At 35.1% G+C, this 22,481-nt stretch overlaps 1 protein-coding gene across 1 annotated transcript; it reads right to left on the reverse strand.

The window, feature by feature from the left end:
• Nucleotides 1-2,245: 2,245 nt before the first annotated feature.
• Nucleotides 2,246-3,048, reverse strand: LOC124632287 (alpha-crystallin A chain-like). Its single transcript, XM_047167068.1, has one exon. It carries the CDS (start codon nt 2,996-2,998, stop codon nt 2,312-2,314), a length of 687 nt encoding a protein of 228 aa, XP_047023024.1. The 5' UTR covers nt 2,999-3,048; the 3' UTR covers nt 2,246-2,311.
• Nucleotides 3,049-22,481: the final 19,433 nt, after the last annotated feature.

Genomic DNA, 22,481 nt, shown 5'->3' on the forward strand with positions numbered 1-22,481 from the left:
CCGACTAGAAAGATTGATTGGATTTACGATTACTCTCAAACTTAACTTCCGGTCAGGTCAATTTAGTAGCCTAGTCTGCTGAGCACGGATGGAACAGCGGGGAACAGCTAATCTTATTTTCATGCTCAACGACAACATAAACATCCGCTTTCTTAAAACAACTGTTAACTTTAAAATTGTGTGTGTATTGTTTCACTTTTCTGGCATTACCTTGGCTAAGCTGAGAAAGTACCTACCACAACTAATACTGATTGTTGATGTAACGCTAACGCGTAACGGGTATCAATATAAATGATAGTCACGGTTATTTAATAGCTATAAATGAATTGCGTCGAATGATTGCGATCAGGGAGTATTTCAGTTCATATTGTATGGCACAATGGTTATTGTCAGCAATGTCATTCATGTTAGCAGCTTTCTCGTCATTAGTGGGCAATGCTATGATGTTTGATTTGGTATTTTTTTAACTGAATTTTTATAATCAGGATCATGTTTTATTTTGCTGAACGTAGGTGTACACATTAACAGGCTTGACGTAGTGCAGAGTTGCATGCTGCCATACAAAAAGAATGATTGAATAAGTACAAACTATCCAATCATAAGTAGGTTTGACCTACCTATTACAACTGACCTTACAAGGTATGAGCTAATGAAAATAATTGGAATAACTTCCCACCTTTCATACTTAAGTATTTTTTCATGTTTTCAACTGCGATTTCACCAGCCCCCTCGTAAAAAGAGGCTTCCTCTCAAGTCCTAATCGAAATTTCAATACACCCGGTAAAGCCGTTTTATCGAAACAGAATCACAAACCAACAATAATATTGAATTGTCATGGGAATTAACATATTGTACTTTTCTATCGGTCATTGATTTTTCTAGAAATTACTGCATTACGTGTGAAGTAATATCTCTCTTGCTCAATGCCTCTTGTACCTTTAGTAAACATCGTCCACCTTTGTTTATGTTTATATACGGATAAAAAATGTATGCTATCATGAAATTTTTCTTGTAATTTATTATTATTATTTAACATAGTGCCTGTGGTATCTTATGTTTAACTTATCCTACCAATACAATATGGGAATAAGACTTACATTTTATACATTTCTGTGAAATGGTTCCTTCAGGACGCGTGTGAAATCACTGCTAAACGGCTGAAGCTAATACTTACATAATGAAGAATGTAAAAAAAAAAACAATAGACATGCCTTATATTTATAGCAGCGTCATTGACGTTTTATCCAGCTCAAATCAATACTCATACTTACGAACATGCAAAAAAATTACAACTCACCATTTTCACATAACATTTTTCTATTTCCATCTTATATAATTTTCCCCATTTTTTAATAAAGGCCAGCCTGCTTTCACAATAATCATTGTTTCGATTCCAATTTGTGATTCTTGTTACGGCACGCCTATGATTCAATTGTTATTGCTATTTGTTATTCAACTACATGTTTGGTTTAGGTTTAGGTACCAAAATCACTGGTTTTAGGTGTTACCTGCCTTACCTATTTACGTGAAATGCTTATGTAATAGTGTTAGGTATTATTTACTTACACACCATTTTCCTTTCTGAAGCCCTTTGTGTACCTGGACTGTGGTAACTGTTTCGAATAATCCCTACCTAAAATGTATAATATACCTACTAATTTTATTTCAGTCTTCAATAATTGAAAGTGACTCAGTAAGGTGATAAATTGATATAATTTAGAAAGTAGTTTAGGAGACATTATGCCCTAATGATTCTTGTGAGCTAAATAACTCTACAAAAGAATTAGTGTTAATCAAACCAATAATGTTTTTTTTATATGCGTATAGAAGTCATAACAATAAGAACCTAAGAATAAATAATAAATATCAGAAATTACTAGAAAGCTAGGAGGGACTAGGACTAGAACAAAAATAAAAAATATTCAAAACCGACTCCACTGGAAAATGCGGAAGAAAATATGCCGGCAAACGCTAGGCCGGTAACTTTCTAGAACCACTACTTTTGTACTAAGAACTTCGAACGTAAGGGGATATATTTTTTTTTACTCTACGTTACAAAAAGGGCAAAAAATCAGGTTCAGGAGAACCGGAATGTCGTTCCAGTACAGGTTGAAAGACAAAATAACAAAGACTAACCTCCATTGTTTCATAGTCACAGCACACGTCGCCACATACCGCATTCAGTGCACGCAGGGACCATTAAACGTTCGCTCAACGCATACCAAACCAACAGCAAACACTCAAGAAAATACAAAAAAATATTTTATTATAATACTAATTTATAATTAAATACTTAATCTAATTTATCACTTTATACTGCAGCGTCGCTTCCGTGAGGGATTACATTATCTTTCTCGGTTACTTCTTCCTTTCCTTCAGAGGGGGTCGTTGGCTCTTTCCTTTCCTCGTCCTCAGCTACTGTGGTCGCGGGAGGCAGAGTTGTCGCCTTTTCAACCTCTTCTGGTTTAAATGGCTTGCCTGTCTCAACAATAGTAACTTCTCTGTCCACCTTTGAAGATTTTTCGCTGCTGTTCGTGATGGGGGCTGTGACTACAAGGTTTCCATCACTCGTTAACTCGGCAGTAACATCAGCGCTGCTGGAGTTGACCGGCAATGCGTAGGTGTGGAAGAACTGGCTGGCGAAGATGTCATGGTCGTCCTGTTTAGCCTCGTGAGAGCCCTGGACGAAGATGAAGCCACCATCGACCTTGACCTTCAGGTTTTCTTTCTTGAAGTCCTTAACATTCACAACAACTTGGAACTTGTCGTCGTCAGCGGTGATTCTGGGTCCGATGTCGGCGAAAGTGGGGAACAATTTCCACAGAGGCGCGAAGAGATTTCCAAAGAGAGGGAAGCTAAACCACGGGTTGTCGTAAGGTTCGCTAATGTCGTCGTCGGTTATCGTGGTGACCGGCTTGGGCACCGGCCGGTCGGTAGCCGGCACGGCGGCGGCCGTCGCAAGGATAGCGAGTACCGCAAACAATCGCGGCGAAAACATTTTGACGCGTGCACTCGTTGGTGATGCAACAAGAACTGAGCCCGCCGCGGGTCGCGGAGGCTATATAGAGGTGGTGGGGACAGGGGGGTGCGTAAGCGCATCGCTGCCGGTGACGATAGACTTGTAATGTAAATACGGCAATAGGTAGAAACAGCTTGCAGACGGATTGAGTTTACCTTTGATTCACGTTGAAGTTTGGAAACATAAATGGGTCGAACGCACATTAGATCAACATTTACATAATAAGTGGGATGCTTCTTTGTTTCAGGTAAAAATGTTATAAGAAGAGTATTGTTGAAGAATGTAACAATCCAACAATCTGTGTCAGTGCCTATTCAGTAAGAAAAAATGCGCAATTGTAACTTCAGATACAATTACAGTCATAAAACTGAGCTGGTACCTACCTAATGGAATAATGCGCTGTGTAGGCAGAATAGTTTGATTCGTCTAGCGTGTCTGTTTTGACGTAACTCTTTGTGATTAGGCGCGACCTTGTAAGGCCGGCTTCTAGACTGATCTTAGCGAAATTAGCTCATTTAACACGTAACAATGAATCAAGCATGTATTGACTGCTTCCGATGTCACGTCGCACTATGTGCGTGTCAGCAGGATTTTGTGAAAATTATTAGGAATTAATAAACGACTATGCGTGACATTTTTCATTATTGGTAAAATAAATATTTCTGTAAAAGTTTAAGATAGAACATACCATTTATAAATATTGAGCTACCAAAGTTTTGTTGTATTGATAACAACAATTTTGATTTTCTTATTTCTTATGTGAAATGACAACAACGTAACAAAAAATGTGTAGAGGATATTTTAATATTTGAAGCGTTTATATACCTGTCATACATAATAAATATAAGATAATAACTGATAATTTATTATTCGGCCTATTTTTACCCTAATTAAGTAACCGAATCATAGAGGTTACGAAACAATGTTTATATTTAGCCACAAGGCTTACTTTTGTGGCTTCTTCTGATGATACAATACATATTGATATTTGAAGCCTTACGACTGAAAACAAAGCCTTAGCTAATGCCAAGAAATATATAATAATATTTTCATTGAAAAATATATCTTCCTCATCGCATCCCACTAGAAAAGAACCCAAGAGCCTTTCAGCATTGTCTTGTTGGCTGACAATACTTAATTTAATCTTAGTTTACTTATAAACAAACACGACTGGCTGCTTAATCCTATATATTTATTACATTATAATGTCAGGTTTTTATTTACCTGTATTTACGCAATTAGCAAAAACCTGGTATTATAATCTACCGGAACAGATATATTGGGTAACTTAGGGGAGAAGGTGTGAAATGCAGTCTCTGCATGTAAGACACTGGTACTCAGCTGCATCTAGCTAGACTGGAAGCTGACACCAACATAGTTAGGAAAAGGCTAGGCAGATGATGACATATATTTCCCTACGTCAGATAACCGTTGATACTTTACTTACCATTGTTCTTAGGCACTTAAATCAGCCCCTTGACTTAATAACTTCATGCATTTTAATTAACTATTAATCTTCAACTATTAACATACTTCTGTTTTTATTTCATCCGGTCACATAACTTTGTCATGAATGAAGCTGTGAAGTGTAAACATTACTGTTTTAACGGACTTCCAAAAAAGTAGGAGTTCTCAATTCGGATGTTTGTATTTTATAGAGTTGTCATATACAGGGCATCCCTCAAAATATGGATTAAATGGATCTCTGGTATGGACATGTATAAAAAATTGGCAAATTGCCCTGTCCATACCGCTGTTCCATACATCGAGGGTCAACCTATCAAGAACTTCTGTATAGAAGGTAAGTACACAAATGAAAACGAAAAGGTGACCAAGAAGATACTAAAAAGAGGACTAAGTCTACCTGGTCTAGGAATAGCAGGAACATCTTGTTTTTATTGCACTAAAGATATTTTAAAAGTCTGAGTAGGTTTCTCTAATTTGACATAATATTTTGAGTACCCAAGTAAGAAAGTTAGCTAAACATAAATTATTGAAAATAGGTCACATTAACTTAATATCACATTTAAATTAGTTATCGGCCACCAACTAAACTACCTAATTAAAATATGGAATTTCAAAACATACGCAATGAAAGAAATTCAAGCTATGTGTAAGATAACACTAGAATTTTCTTTAAGAACAACGCATTATGAACATTTCTTCAGGCGTGACTCAAATTGACTTTATACCTTCGAGTCTAAATGACTCAGTTCATGCTTATTCACTGTAAATTACGCATAACCGTTTAATAATATGAGGCATTTTTCCTGCAATCATTATATTCGCATTTTTCTCATGCAATTTGATTTGTAATACTGAAAATATATTTTTAGTTATTTCCGATTACGAAACTACATACTTCAAAGTTTTTTTATCATTATTCGTTGACCCATAATATTCTTCATAAGTAGAAAATAATATATACCTACCTACTATTAATTACAAAGTATGAGTATAAAATATTTTTCCTGAAGATATTACGTCAAGTAAATAAAGTACAGAAAAGTACATAAAGCGTAGAGCAATATTGACACGAGCAAGACCGTCTCAATAGCCCAACATTTAATTCTTTATAGACACAACAAAGAAGGATTTCCTTCCTCAGAGGCTGTCCAAACGGAGCACTACTTAAATATTTGTTTCGTGAGACTTCGCTGCCTTTTGTATTCCGTTCTTAAGTCTGCGTTCAAGTTCAAGGGCGGTTCTTTGTTGAACTTAGAGCGTTTAACCAACCGGACATGCTTTGCCTACCCCTTTTTCTTCGTTTTGAGTAAAGTTTAATCACCTAAATAGCGGTAAAGTCAGAATTTTCTCAAATCCACCTTTCGGCCACTGACATAGTGTCTTCACGAAGGTTGCTACTAGGTATCAGTCGGGGACACTTTACGAGCCCTAGCAGTCACGAGAATAAAAACTCGAACGGCTCGACCCAAGAATGAACAATGAACAAGGCAAGTGGAGCAGCAGTCAGTGGAGCATTACTCATACGTTACATGTGTCAAGTGAATGCTTGTGTTTGAAAATAATTGTAGCGTTTGCGTGCGTAAGGATATTGTGGAAAATGCCTGAGTGAGCCATCATTGTTTAAATTGGCGTACATTTTCATATAGATGTTTGTGCTTCTGACGGGTCCGGCTAGTCAAATGCTCTAAGTTAACGTCGTAATGTATTCGACATCGACTCGATGTATTTGAAGGATTTACTCTCTGTGGTGGAAAAGGCTTTATTGTTTGGCTTTATGAGGTATCCTATAGGTATTTATGAAGGTAGCTTTCAAAAAAGTTTAAATCCTGCTTTTCATGGTTTTAGACTTACCTTACCGATTGTGTATAGCTAGTACAATATACATATATTTAGTTTTACAGTACTAAGTTGCTTCTTTTATTTATTCGAAAGTATAAATAAAAAATATAAATATGCTTCTATAATATGTTCTGTTATGAATTTATAGGTACCTACCTATTCATTCCTCTGTTCTGGACCTTTATCAATGGAAAAAAACCTTCTTGATATAGGTAAGGTCTAAGAAAACCTCGTTATGTCAATTGTTTAAATAAACATCAGCGCCTTTTCAATACAAAAGTTTTTATATCTTTATTTTTGTTTCTATAATACGCATGAATTAAGCCTTCGTTCCTTGAAGGCAAACCAGGTTTAAATATGAAATAGTGAAGGCAAAACGTGTCTATAAATAAACTGCTTTTGTCAATAATGTTATTAAAACTTACCTAGGCATCAGAGGCCATATCCTCGTATCTAAAATCAATAATCATATTAAACTAGCTTCCTCTAGCGGTTTCATCCCTGTCTCGTTGAACTGCTCTACACATAAGGTTTAAAGATACTATAATACCGATTGTGCAGTAGAGAGACATGAGCCATTTACTTAAAACTAAAAACTTTTTTTAAATTCACGTAGTAGCTCCCGGTATTAGTGCGTAGACTTTTTGACCTGCGTTTTCTTCTAATTTAATTCAACATTAAAATGGATAACACAGCAATAGCGGGTAAAAATACCTATATTTGTTGTTGGATAATTTGTTAATCCTACATAACAATACAATAAACAAACTCATTAACAGCTTATTACGGTTGATTAACGAGAACAATATTAAATAATTAGTGCATTTCACTTCATGCTCGCTAATTTTATGCTATTTGCCGATAATTATGAGCTAATTATTTTGTACCAAATTACTGCCTCTAGGTATTTAATAAATTTCTAGGTAGACTGCGGGATTGTTCCAAAGTGTTACCGCGACCCTGGTATACAAAGGGCTCTAGAAGGAACATAGTTAGGAAAGGAAGGAACACATTAAAAAGCCTTCCTTATAAATCTTGGAAATTCTGATCAAAAAGTACCGCTACCATCTTAATACTTATCCAAAACTGCCTCGTTGGTCTAGCTGTCGCAAGTGCGGCTGCTGAGCACGAGGTCTCGGGTTCGATTCCCGAGTCGGGCCGAAATCGCTTTGTGGGTTTTAGAAGACTTTCACAAAGCAGCCCGGAGCCTGGAAGCTGGTGATTGATACACCCGTGCATCGGAGAGCACGTAAATGTCGGTCCTGCGCCTGATCTCTCTCCGGTCGTGTCGGATTACCGTCCCATCGGGCTATGAGAGTGAAGGAGTAGGGAGTGCACTTGTGTCTGCGCAAATGCTCGTGCACTATAATATGTCCTGCGCAGCTGGCTGATCTCCTTAAATGAGAACAGCCGCCGTGGCCGAAATCGGCCGTGGACGCCATACTTATCCAAAATGTTCAGAGTTTTCAAAGCATCAACAGATCAAACAAATAAATCACATCCGCATTTATACATGCATGGGTATGTATGTTAGTTTAGAATCTATATGCCACGGGTAAGATATATATCTCTACCTAACCCTTTTGTTTGTTATAATATCAATACTCCTTCACTGACAAGAATACAAACGACTTGATTGAACCTCGTTATGAGGTCACTTTAAGGATTGATACGTGACTTTGAACAGGAATCCCTAAGGTATAATATATCACTAATTATTAGGTACCTCTGCTTCAAATGTGACTTTAACTTTCGATATTTGTACCTAAATGTAATGTAAATAAGCTGTCTCTATTTTGTGGTTCCACGCGCTTCTTGAAGGTAACTACTTCATAAACCCAGGTAAAAAGAAGTCTTTTTTCCAGCTTTAGGCTATCTGTGTTTACATTTCATTAAAATCGGTTCAGTAGTTTTGTCGTAATAGCCCGACCTGCAGACAGACAGACAGGTAGACTTATTTAGGATTGTACTATGTTCGTTCATCTGAATATATCTTAAATTAGACTGTGAGTCCACAGGTGACTTATAATTAATCTTAAGTTTAGACATTAGACTGTAGAAGAAGTGTTGTGATTATATTTAAAATTACATGTAGTTATTAGATTCACTACAAACTCTCATGTCTAATGTTCAATCTCAAATTAATTCAAACATATTATAATAGATCGACGTTTTTTAAAGTTCATAATAGTTTTCAAATTATAATGCTGTTTTCTAATTATAATTTCAACTTCAGTTTTAAACCTCAGACATTGCTTATTATGTCAATTTGATCGCGTACTACAATTAACCAATGAAAACAATGGTTGAACCGTAAACAATATTGTCTATAGATAGTGACATTGTATTGAATCGCTCAAGTTTCTGTAGTAAAACAGGTATTATTACCGACGCAGTTATGTGCACAATTCATAATATTATGAATGTTATATATATTACAATATCGAACAGTTCTGAAGTATAACAGTAAGTTGCACAATTTATCATCGTTTTTCTAGTATTTTCCCAACTATGTTGGGGTCGGCTTCCAGCCTAACCAGATGCAGCTGTGTGCCAGTGTTTTACAAGGAGCGACAGTAGTTAAATGGTGCAATGCAACTCGCCCTTAGTGAAAGTCCAAGTAAATTAAAAGACAAGTTTATAACACCTTATGTGAACTACAGATTTCTATGGCTACCTTGGTTGGACCGATATCTCACCTGATATGATCGAATGTGGAGCACGCTTGCCTAGAAGTAACCTATTCACTTTGAGAACATATTTATTGTTTGGAACTCAGAAAGTTATTTCGGCGGAACGTGCTCTATCTAACAATAATTGTATTGGCCTCTGAATTTTCTAAGAACCTAGCTTTTGATGTAACTACAATGCCATGCTGAAGTGGGCATTATAATCTGTCGGGACTCCACTCCGGTTGTAGCTATACCTACCATTTTCATACATAGCTGTAAGAAGATCATCATTGACATTGTGTGTCAGACAACATGGCTTGAAAATATCTTACTTTTAATTTGACTGCAAAATATGAAATTTGAAAACATGCTGCGCCGATCCCAAAAAAAAATTTGATAACTTCAGGAGGATGATGGTGATGACCTTCAAAAGTCATTTTGACATTTAACCTCCTCAAAGACATACGACCCCTAAATTAACAAACATCCAGTTTAAATTAGCGTCCATTTAATAAGTTTGTCATTTAATTTGAGCAGACTTCATAGCAATTGTCAGACACAGTTGTCTGCAGTTGAACCTAGTCTAGTCCGAAATGAAGCAATCAGTAAGTTTTGCGAACTACCCGAGAAGTTTGATTAGCCTGTGTTATTAGTTGTTTTGTGTGTCTGTTACAGCCTCCGTGTACTGCAAACTAAATTGTAGGCCGATAGTTGGCATACAGTTTATTTTGAATTGTAAATGCAATCAAACTTTTTAGCCGGTCTGACACTTGCAGATCTGATCGTTGTAATATGCGCATTGATTTATGAAGCCGAATAAAATATCGGCCGACTAAAAGTTTGCAGTGTATGAAGGATCTAGATTGATCGGATTCTAAATGAGAATGTTTAGAGTCAATTTTAGTAATCTAGTTGATTTCTAGTTCTTTATAATTAACGTTTAAATTACTGTGAGTTGTTGACCGTTTTGACACGTGAAAGTTAATTAACAATTAACTATGGATATCTTACATTACTCCTTATGGTTATCAATCACATTTAACAAAATGGCAGTAGGTATTTTCTAGAATGTCACAAATACTAATGAAACTAACATGTATAATGTAAACATACGTTTTATTTATTTACACTTGAGTTCTAAAAATGTAGTGACAAATTGATTTGACGCTACAATGAAAATTAACTTTATAAACATTTATTTCTATTTTCATGGCGGGTTTTCCCTCTTATTTTGTCATCGTGTAAAACTCACAAATAGGACTGTGTGAGTAATAAATAAGAAATTAGTACCTACCATACTTTTCTGACAATTACGATTTACCCATTGGAATATCCCGGTAACGTATTTTTGTATAGGTACAAAACCAAAAGTAGATGTCAGTAGGTATGTCATAAGTATTGAAAGTCAATGATAAGGGTCCGTTCAGATAGACCGGGTCGGAGAGCAGAGCAAATTCTTAACACGTTGAAAATTGAGTACTTAGTATTTGAAGTAAGGTTTATTTTTGTATGCGCTCTGCTTTTGTCATTGAGAATGCTCGAATGCGCTCGGTGTGAAATAATAAGAGGAGTCGACCGGCTCCGATCGTGTATTTTTTCTTGACGTTTGGCTCCGTTTGCATGCTCTTTAATGCTCGCGCAGCCGATCGGCTCCGGTCTGTGTGAAAAGAATCCCACCCAAAACAAAAATGTGAAAGACTGCCAAGTTCGATAATATGGGAATGCTTCGCCTATAAAAGAAGTGAGATTTGAATAAGTACCAAGTTCCATACACATACCTCAGTTAAAAATAGTTACTTTTTAATGATGTTACATGGCAAGTTTTCATACATCTTGTTATAAACCTACTAAACGCAATGAATCAAGTATTTAATTTTCTAGTAAAACTTGCCAAGTAATCATCATTAAAAACTAACTATTTTTAACTGAGGTATGTGTATGGAACTTGGTACTTATTCAAATCTCACTTCTTTTATAGGCGAAGCATTCCCATATTATCGAACTTGGCAGTCTTTCACATTTTTGTTTTGGGTGGGATTTCATTTATTTTTGTAAGGTTGTTTATTTATTTTTTTCTTATGATGAAGTTAGTTAAAGAAATGTCTCATTTATACTATCTTTTAGATTTTTTAATATGCACTATGTTTCTTACAAAGAAATGAAGTAGATTAACTAAATGGACTAGATTTACCAACTGACTGACATGACATGTTATCACATATTATGTTCGTAGATCAAAGTTACACATTCGTTATTTTCGAAAGAGATTCACACTTGGCCGTTTTCAGATTTTTACTTTACTTTGACTAAATACAAACCTTTGTACCATTCGAAGATATATTATATAAATATAGATAAATTTAGTTCGTTTTAGTTCCTTAGTGGTATAAATTTACACCGGGTATAAAACACCTTCATTATTTTGAAACCGACTCACACTTGGCCATTTTCAGATTTTTCCCTTTACCTTGACATAAAGACCTACCTCCATGCCAAATTTCAAGTCAATACGACCATTGGAAGTGGTCTAGGTTTTTGATGAGTGAGTCAGTCAGTCAGTCAGTCAGTCAGTCAATCAGTGAGTGTATAATAAAAATAGCGATTTTCTGACGTCAATATCTCAAGACTTACAATAGGTATATTAGTGAAATTTTGTATTTTAGATAAGTGAGGGGGTCTCAACAGATACTAGAAATTTGATATGCGTGAATAAAATAGATTTTGAGTTACAGGGGGGTCGAATTTGGCCCGAAATGGTTCGTGTAATATAACCCACGGCCGGTGTGTCGCTTTTTTTGCTCGAACTTGGCGGACACACTGCCGTGTGTCTAGATAATGCGCGCCGATGCTCTCCGACCCGGTCTGTCTGAACGGACCCTAAGTTGTCATTGTAAATACTATGTTACTTCATCTTCACATAGTATTTACAATGACAAGTTATCTTAGCAACCAAGTCTTACATACAAAACTGAATTTCAGTTTTCATCAATGATTTACCACTCATCTGAAACAATGAAACATCTCTAACAACACAATGTACGCAACAAGCAGGTACAGTCATACACACAATACATTGTACAGTATGAAGTAAGTACAATCATAAACACAGGTACAATCTTATTATCTCCGTGTTCGAGTGTAGATGGAAAGAAAATATCGGAAGCGATCGGTGTTTGTTTTTGCCAGACGTTGTACCAGTCAGGTGAAGAAAATGATACAAAGTCTTGCTGATGTTGACAGAGTTTGTTTGGGTATCTAGAGAGATAAATGACTTGTGTGTTTCAATTTTAAAACATTGCCATCAGTTAAGTTTTTAGTTACCTTTTGTGTAAAGCAATCTCCCATCATATACGATTTTTTCTTTGAATGTGTAGTTATTTAATTTAGTATTTTACTTAAGGAAAATCCAACCCAAAACCAATTTATGCTTATTGTATAAGATTTTATTTCACTGATGATTAATTACCATTTTGACAAATGTATCTTTTGACTAATGTCTTAAACCGGTCATTACAAAACAGCAGTGGGATAAACTAAAGCCCACATCTCAGTAACATGGTTATGATATACACATACGTACTTGGTATTACGTGTAATATTTCTGGAACATTAAATTTACCTTTATAACTCTTCAATGCATACATGAACACTTTGATAACGTATGTATGTAGGTACCCGCATCCCGGTGTGGGCCAAGGCTATTTTTGAACAATACACATGACAATGACGAACCTAATTTGGGAAACATAATAATCCTTTACATCACGTAAATGTTGTGCCTAAATGTGTCTGTATACTGAATTCAGAATGGCCGTATTTTGAGCTAGTTAGAAGCTAGTACCTAGTACTTCTAAAAATGTTGAATGGACATGTTAAGCTGAAATGTACTATCAAGTCTGCAGATTTAAAGTGTTAGTTCCTCTTTCTAGCTACTAATTAACTGGTCCACGCGTATAGGAAAAAGGATATTTATATCCTTTCTCAGGCTCTAAACTATCTGTCGTTTAAATCGATGAAATTATTGATGATAATTTTGATGTAAACACCAGTCGGATAGCGTTTCTTTCGTATTTTTAACATTTGAAATAATTCAAATGAAGGTCTGTTTAAAGGTACATTAAACTCATTTATCATAGAATACACTGTAAATAAAAACTAGCCCATTAAAACAGAACACGTTACACCAACATGTTAACCAGTTGTTATTATTTTGATGCTCCGTAAAATTTTCCTAAACTTTTTTTGTAAGCCTGCTAAGTGGCAATCCTTGAACTTGGAACAACCTACATGAGTACTTACCTATAATACATATAGGTACAGGAAAACTACCATGATATGCAGAAGTAACCTATTCAGAAGTATATAAGAGAACCAAGTATTGGAGATCCAACGCAAATATTTATCCATCATGCTAATTGGTTTTAAATCTACTAAGAGCCTGACGTAAGGTCGATGATCACATCTGTGTACCTAGTCGCGAGAATCCACTAAAATTGTTCACGCACAGTTTTCTCGAAAGACACACAGAAGACACATTTCGCGTAGCACACTATGTGAATCTCACCTTAAGGTTCACATAAAAAGACATAGAATATTAAAATATTAATTTAGGTAAACTAGCAAGTAACAACTTGGAAGGTATCTTTTATCTATTCGAACTGCTAATATCACTGTAGTGTTATTTGTTCAACTGAATACATGATCTATTTAAGTAATTTCCAGAAAGTTATTGCACATCGTTAAATCAGCTGAACAAATTATTTGGCAAATATATTTATCTGACGTCATATTTCCTGTAACACTTGGTCACACACATTGAGTAATTGTAGGTAATTGTTTATATTTTATCAAGTTCGCTGAATTTTGTCACAGTATTTGTGTGAGTATAATTATGTGCAAAAATATCCATATTTCGCCTCCAGTATCATCACCAGCAAGGATAAATCATTCCCCTTTTCTTTCCTGTCTCCCGTGTCTTTATCCCAATTTTACCTACTCGAGGTGGACGCGACATAACTTCTCCTTTCATTCTTCTCTTTCTGACATCATCTTCTATCATCTGTCATCATCTATCAAACGACATTATTTTCGTCTTTCATGTTATTCATCCATTCCTTATTTGGTATTTAAGTTTCTGATATTATCTTCTCAAATCTAGGGATAAATATTAAACACGCAACAAAAATCCCTTAGAAACAGTAGATGCTTACGGTGAAAAAGCATGAACTCCCCAAAATTTCAACTTTGAAGTTAACCAACTGGTTGATAAACCAGTCAGGGCAAGAAACATGTGTATGTATGTATAGATCTAAGTATAAACTGCCTCACGAAGTTACCTACGTATGTAAGTAATGATAAACTTGGCACGACGCGCATTTATGTTTGAAAATATACGCGGTCCTTCCAGGAATAGTGGTAAGGAAATCACGATGATATCAGATTGTTATCTAATTATACTTTTATTTAATAATACATTTATTTTGCTTTTTGTTTTATTTTCTGCTCTTATGGATTCCATCATCATCATCGGCTCAGCCATAGGACATGTATTGGTCAACATAGGCCTTATGAAACCAATTCTTCATCAATATTTTTTCTAATTTGAATATTGATTCAAAGAGTATTATACTACGTTGTGTAAAACGAGGTTCTCTAACTATATTTGCCCTGAAAACACTGCGTATTACCAGCATTGTAATGAGAAGTTGCAACTAAGTCCCAGTTCAATTCCTGAACTATCTCATTTATCTTGAGGATCTGGACTGTTCATAATTCCATCTTTGTACCTAAATTCTAGTTAACTCTAGTCCAATACGTGATCTTATCAGTCAAAACTGACTTTCCTCCCAAAGGATATTAATGCTTCATGCAGTCATTGTAGTCGCGAACATTATTATCGAAGTAAATTGGATTATATGCTATGGTAATGTAATTTTGAATAGTTGCCACGCCATCGGAATAAAGGTCAGTTTCGAAAACTGATAATTTGAGGTCAAATTTACTTTTATTGGGCTAACAAGGTAATGAATGGAAATAGATAATGAGAAGTTTCGTTTACAGAATTATCATAAGGGCAATATCAACAAATGATAATTTTATTTATTTAACAATTTATGTACACAATGAAAATATAAAAGAAGTAGACATAGCATAAAATATTACAAAGGTACTGCTTATTTCTAAATCGAAATCTCTTCCAGCAGACCCGTAGTAGGAGAGTTAGAATAAAGAGAAGTAGATAGACTGTGTAAAAGGACATAGTAAAGATATATAAATTATACACATATATATATAAAGCAAAAGATAATACATACATACAAAAATACATATTTTATAAAAAACTTTTAAGTTAAACGGTTTTATCTTATGTGCACTGAAAACTAGAAAATAAAAAAATAGTTACTTACCTGTCAACCTACGTAGGTGGTCCCGGTCATATTAAACTAAAATAAAAACGTGGGGCCCCTGTGAAATCCTACCTATGGCAAAGCATATCTTTATACTTTGGTAGATCATGAGCTCGGCGTTCGCTGGTGAAGCCGCTACGGCTGATTATTGATTGTCAAAATCTCCAGTTACGATTATAGTAAGTCGATGCAATCCACACCTATTATACCTCTAGAAGAAAGTACTACAGCAATAGTTAATGGGCCCCACGTTTTTATTTTAGTTTAATATGACCGGGACCACCTACGTAGGTTGACAGGTAAGTAACTATTTTTTTATTTTCTAGTTTTCAGTGCACATAAGATAAAACCGTTTAACTTAAAAGTTTTTTTACCGATTTTTTATTTTCTAGTTTTTAGTATTTAATGAAAATGCCTACCGAATATTCCTCATTCTATCTAATTCATTTAGTGCATCATTATTACACGGTCTCTTACCTGACAATTTATTACAATCTAATTCCTCAATACATAGCCCTTCCAGATACTTTTTTTTTAACAACCTTAGGCCTTATATGTACCAGGGCCGCGGTAACTCTTTCGAACAATCTCGCAGCCCAGGCAGGCCTTGGCCCTGTTGGGCCCCGCTGGAGTTACTGACAGTTTTCTCCTTGTGAAGCCCTTTCATTTGATACCCATATTGGTGGGATTGATAAAAAATTGTTATCAGCCATTTGGTAGAGGCCGCCATCTTGGATTTCAATTTTGCATAGTAAATTGTATTCCACTTGTTGAGACCTTTCATTTGATACCCATGTTGATGGGATTGATAAAAAATTGTTATCCGCCATTTTGTAGCGGCCGCCATCTTGGATTTCATTTTTTATAGTATATTGTATTCTGCTTGTTGAGCCCTTTCATTTGATACCCATATTGATGGGATTGATAAAACCTACGTTATCCGCCATCTTAGATTTCAATTTTGCATAGTAAATTGTATTCTACTTGTTGAGACCTTTCATTTGATACCCATGTTGATGGGATTTATAAAACCCAAGTTATCCGCCATTTTGTAGAGGCCGCCATATTGGATTTTAATTTTATATAGTACATTGTATTCTACTGGTTGAGAACTTTCATTTGATACCCATATTGATGGGATTGATAAAACCTACGTTATCCGCCATTTTGTAGCGGTCGCCATCTTGGATTTAAATTTTTTATAGTATATTGTATTCTGCTTGTTGAGCCCTTTCATTTGATACCCATATTGATGGGATTGATAAAATCTACGTTATCCGCCATTTTGTGCCGGCGGCCATATTGGATTTACAGCCAATTTGATATTGCTATATTGTATTGTCATCGGAATTAAAGGTGTATACAAAATTTCAGATTAATCGGTTAGCAGGAAGAGGGTGAAATTTGAATTACTAAATTTGACCCAAGAATGAATAAAACAAACGAGGTGAGCTAAATAAAACCGTTTAATAAAAATTATAAAATGACTCTATAAAGAAGAGGAGGACAACATTTATTTGAGATCCCCCTGATAAGTCATGAAAGTATTTTTTTCCTAAACCCAGATCAATACACAACGTATTACTTGCAACTATTTGGGCAACAAAACAGGCAAGTGGTTGAGTTGAAACTGAGCCTCACTAATAAAGAGTGTTAGGGAAGCATCAAAAATATAATCTTTAGATGGCCCTTATCACTAAGAACTACTAAACCATGAACCACAAATGATCCTAATTCTTCATGACAACAATATTCTAGAATTATTCATGTGACTACCATGATTCATTCGTACAAAGGTACATAATTCAATTGCATACATGGCTTATTATTACTTGCATGGAATGAATAAACCCATCTACGTCACTAGGTAACTTACTCTTTGATCCGTATTGTTAGGTACTAAATGGGTACTAAGTTTTGTTTTTTATTCCTTTGTGTGATTGAATAGGTATCTTAAGTTGTGGATAATTTTCTTGTATTTTCTATAAATGTTTGTAGTTCATGTAACAGTTTTAATAGAATAGAGTACATTATAGATGTTATTGTTTGATAATGCATGTTCTTTACAGTTATAATTGTTCAAATGCTAATTTATATTGATGAACAATAGTCATTTCTATTGAAGGTTATGGCAAAGTAATAAGTGCCATGGGTTAAGCAACGTGTAACGCGATTGCTTCGTGACGAGTTCATCTGTATTTCGGAAGACATGCTATATATTTGATTGATCCCAGCTCTTTGAACAACTTTGGCAGTCGTTACGGGTGGCCAGAACCCACAGTTAGTTAGACGGTTGCTCCATGTAAAACACTGATTCCCATTTGGAAGAAGTAGACTGAAAACCAACTCCAACATAGTTGGGAAAAGGCTAGCCAGAAGATGTGATACCTTAACCAGTCGGTCACTTCTCAATAATAATACTTAACTACTACATACGCAGTACCCATAACACCAATAACTTACACAAATATTGAGGTACTTTGTATGCACAGCACAGGACGGTTAGGCATACCAATTTAATGCAAATGCTATAATGTTCACTGATAAATTATGATCAGTCCGTCTGTTCGTTTGTAAATATTATGTTCTACGTTGTTTGACGCAGATTCCAGTTATGTAATAATACCTACATGTGGTTATGTCTGTACCTATGTGAGTTATTGCTATTCTTTATGTAACTTATTATATTATTGTTTGTGGTAACTTATTGTATTGTTCAATAAGTTGACAATTTCGTCTGCTAGGTAAGAAAACATATCTAGAGAGCGTTGGTTTTAAATTCAGTTTGATTCAAGTCACAATTTCAAAGTATGATCTACACAAATAAATAAAAGTAAAGTGCATATATGCTTGTGTATTAATATATGGACATTAACACGGTACATATTATATTAAAACATTTTTTTTAATCCGTCCCTTTGTAAGTTTGTTTGTTAGGGATCTCTGAAATTGCTGGACCGATTTTGATGCAACTTCCACAGTCAGATCACCGATGTACCTAAATGATATTTCTTGTTTGAAACGATTAAGAATCGCACACTCTAAAATAAAGTGATTACGTTACGATACCTAAACCACACAAAGTAAACAAAAGTTTAGGTTATAGTTAGGTAAGGTACCTAATAGAAACGTGATCGATGAATAGACTTAGTAATTAAGATAATATACCACAAACAACTATTCTTAGAAGTTAAGCTTCGTGACTGGCGTATGTAAATCGATTATCACTATTCGATTTGCGATTTGCTTAAGATTATATTGAAAAGGAATATTCCTACTGCGATTATAAAAAAAAAATAAAAAAAAATTGGATGTAGTTGTAGTCAGCCGTAGGTGTTATTGGGTCTCTGCCGGAGCTGCGGAATTGTGCAAAAGAGTTACAATGAACAAACAAATGTGAGTTTTAGTTGTGAGTAAAAAGTTGACACTTTTTCTCGCTATAGCTACAGCTGAAAGGATCATCTGATGATTTACCTTCTCAAAAAAAGGGTATCGTGGTACCCAGATATCAGGGTTGAGAAGACTAGCTGCATACTCTCTACCGCAATTTTCATTATCCTTAAAGAAAATAATATTTAAGGATAAAGTAAAATACAAATGACTCTACATACAAAACAAAAACAATAAAAACTTTAACATGCAATATTCAATTATAGCTTTAACCACAAAAAATGCTCGCGATGTATTTTCCATATTGTTTCCAATCACATTTGATCTTCACAAGGTCAGATATACCGATATTGTTTACCTACGTGATAAGAATTATAATAATCCAAGTCATATAATGATCAAATTGGAGACTGAATAAATCCGAATGGCTACTTAAGCAATAGGTTTCTGTTATTTACTGAATATCTGTAGTTGACTGATTCGTTGATGTAGTGGTCGCAAGCGTGACTACTGTGCACGAGATATCGAGTTTGATTCCCGGGTCGGGCCGAAATCGCTTTGTGGGTTTTAGAAACTTTCACAAAGCAGCCCGTTGTCTGGACGTTGGTGATTGATTCACCCGTGCATCAGAGAGTACGTTAATGTCGGTCCTCCATCGGGTTATGAGAGTGAAGGAATAGTGAGTGCACTTGTGTCTGCGCAAATGCTTCTGCACTATTAGGATGTCCTGCACAGCTGGCTGATCTCCTTATACTAGAACAGCCGCCGTGGCCGAAATCGGCCTTGGACGCTATCATTATTATTGTTATTTAGCTAATAGATTTACGAACACTTACACATCTAAAGAAAGTCAATAAATAAATCTTGAATAATGTATAAGTTCTGTTATTTATTGGCAGAACATTCTAGGTGCTAATGCGGTACTTGAAGTATTACAACTTGACAAATCTATGTGTTACTTACATCTTTACACCAATAGCGTAATGGATGGAGTTTTCCATACTTACTCGTATTTCTATTTAACATGTGAAAGCCAAATTGGTAGGCAACAAATTAGCTTTACTGAGCCTGATTTTCATGATATTGGAAACAAATATAGTTGATACTTGGCAAAGGTAAATTTTATTTATTTAATCATGAAACATCATGAATTCATACTGTAAGAAGAAGGATAATAACTTTAAGGATAATAGGCACTTTAAGTGGCAATTCAGTATTCACAATATTACCTAACATTAAGCTAAGGTATATAAAAACTTCACCGGCGTTCCGTGGAAACTTCGCGCATTCGGATAAAAAGTAGCCTATATGCGTATAAATGGGCTATCTAACACTGAAAGAATATAGAGCCAGTGATATTATCAGCAGCCTTTTTACTTCTCATATCTTACCGCCCTGCGTAAGTATTATACAAGCTGTTGATTTGCATCCGTGCCATAGTCAAGGACGTAATTATGCTAATGATTCTCGACCCAAATCAACAAAAAAATTGGTACGTAATTTTTTTTTATTTTTTTTTTCGGAATTCCGCCAATGTCATCTAGCCGTATTTGAACTTGGCGCGTGTGTTACTGGCCTTAAAACCGTGCTGTGCCTTCACACAAACGCAAACACAAAGCATACGCAACGATCATTCATAATTTTCATTCATAAAATTGGATTAATTCTGAAATACTACGACATTACAATGACAAAAAAAGCAGTACATATTAGCTATTTCCCGTCCACTGTAATTCCAATCGAGTATTTACGTATTTTATGACCTCCTCCTGAAGTATGGCACAAATGCAAATCAACACCTTGTATATCCGCTGCTCATAAGGTATTGAATAGTAACAACCACAGTTATCTCAACAATAAAATAAGGCATCCATAATAAGCATTATAAGAATTTAGATAAATATGAATTCTTAAGCGCGTTACTTAACAATGACTTCGATAGCATTCAACTCGTGAACAATATAACATAAAATACTTTCCGCATGTGCAAGCAAAATATTAATAGGTATTGTTTAATAACATAACCATAAAAAGACAAGGATCTGCCAGTAAATTCGCCTATTCCACACAATGTAAAAAGTAGCGAATGATCTCTGAAAACATTTTCAAATCGGCCCATTCGTTCCTGAAATTCGAAAAAAATATTAAAGAATACATGGAAACTCGAAGTGATGATACTGATAAAATAAGATACTTTTTAACAAAAGCATCGTTTAGAAAATGTTGACAAATACTTAAGCATAGAACAAAATACAATTTAACAAAACTGAATTCATTGCACAGTTTTCACTAACACAATGCAAAAACTTCACAAGTGTTCATGAACTACCTGCTCTCCGCGTTGCACCCACATTTCTGATGGAACTATGTACTTTCTGCACCTAGATAAAAAGTGGCCTACATAATGGCCCTTTTTAGTTTAATTTAAATCATTTCAGAAGTTTTGGCTTGAAAGACAGATGCACATTCAGAATTACTTTCGCATCAAGTAAGTTATAAGTTCTAGCATAAGTGTGCCTATCAAAAATATTACAGCAACGTTGAGTGTTCGTAACTCGTATGTAGTTACAATCAGAATAGAGGTAGGCGCTATTTCAGAAGCTGGTTATCAAAAGATTTAAATTTTGTATGATTGTACACTTTGTCTGTCTGTCACGTTTTCACTTTGCCAAAAGTTTTAACTTTTTTGACTGTAGGTTATCCTTATTTAAGCTATCGTAATTAAAATTTGTTAGTCTTCAAAATGTCACAAACAGAAATGAAACACGATTGTCTTCATGCGTCAAATTATTAACAATAAATAAATTATTAAAATTATTGTACAATTTTATAATGCGTACCTATACATAACTTTATAATAGAGAGACACAAGCAAACAGTGCAGAGCTTTCAGCAAATAATAGAAAACAATGCCCTGTACGTTTTGTAGTGTTTCAGTTATTGGCTTTAAAGTAGGGCTGGTATCACTGATATTTTATTCAAGTACCTACATAAAAAAAATACATTTTCCTAACCTTTTTTTTCTGTTCTCTAGAGCAGAAAGACTTATCTCGGATGTAGCGCTTATCAAAGCTTCCTGCCATTAAATTAAGGTATATATTTCATTCCAGTATAGTATAGTTCGATTCCAGGTCAGGCAAGTACCAATGCAACTTTTCTAAGTTTGTATGTACTTTCTAAGTATATCTTGGACACCAATGGCTGATAAAAAGGTGAAGGAAAACATCTTGAGGAAACCTGGACTGTAAAGTCTGAAATCACCAACCCGCATTGAGCAAGCGTGGTGATTAATGCTCAATCCTTCTCCGTGTGAGAGGAGGCCTGTGCCCAGCAGTAGGACGATAAAAAAAAAAGGCTGTAACATAATATATTTCATATATTTTTCTATATATTTTTTCTCAAATAGCTTAATACTTACAGTCTTGATCCTAGAAATTACAAATTAAGGTACCAAAATACCTTTAACAATAAATTGCAGAAAAGAAATATGCAACATCAATAGAAATAAATCCTTTTTTATATCAATTTGTGGCAATTAAATACCCTTTTTCAAAAATTTTGTAGGTACACCACGAAACATTTCACCAGTCAACCCTTGTACATTAATCGAAGGCTTGCATACGATTATTCGAGTGCAAGCAAACAAGGCTCCTGTTGACTTAATGGATTAGCTGGCTAACGTGCCGG

Source organism: Helicoverpa zea, chromosome 1 (assembly GCF_022581195.2).
Source record: "Helicoverpa zea isolate HzStark_Cry1AcR chromosome 1, ilHelZeax1.1, whole genome shotgun sequence".
Taxonomy (NCBI): Eukaryota; Metazoa; Arthropoda; class Insecta; order Lepidoptera; family Noctuidae; genus Helicoverpa; species Helicoverpa zea.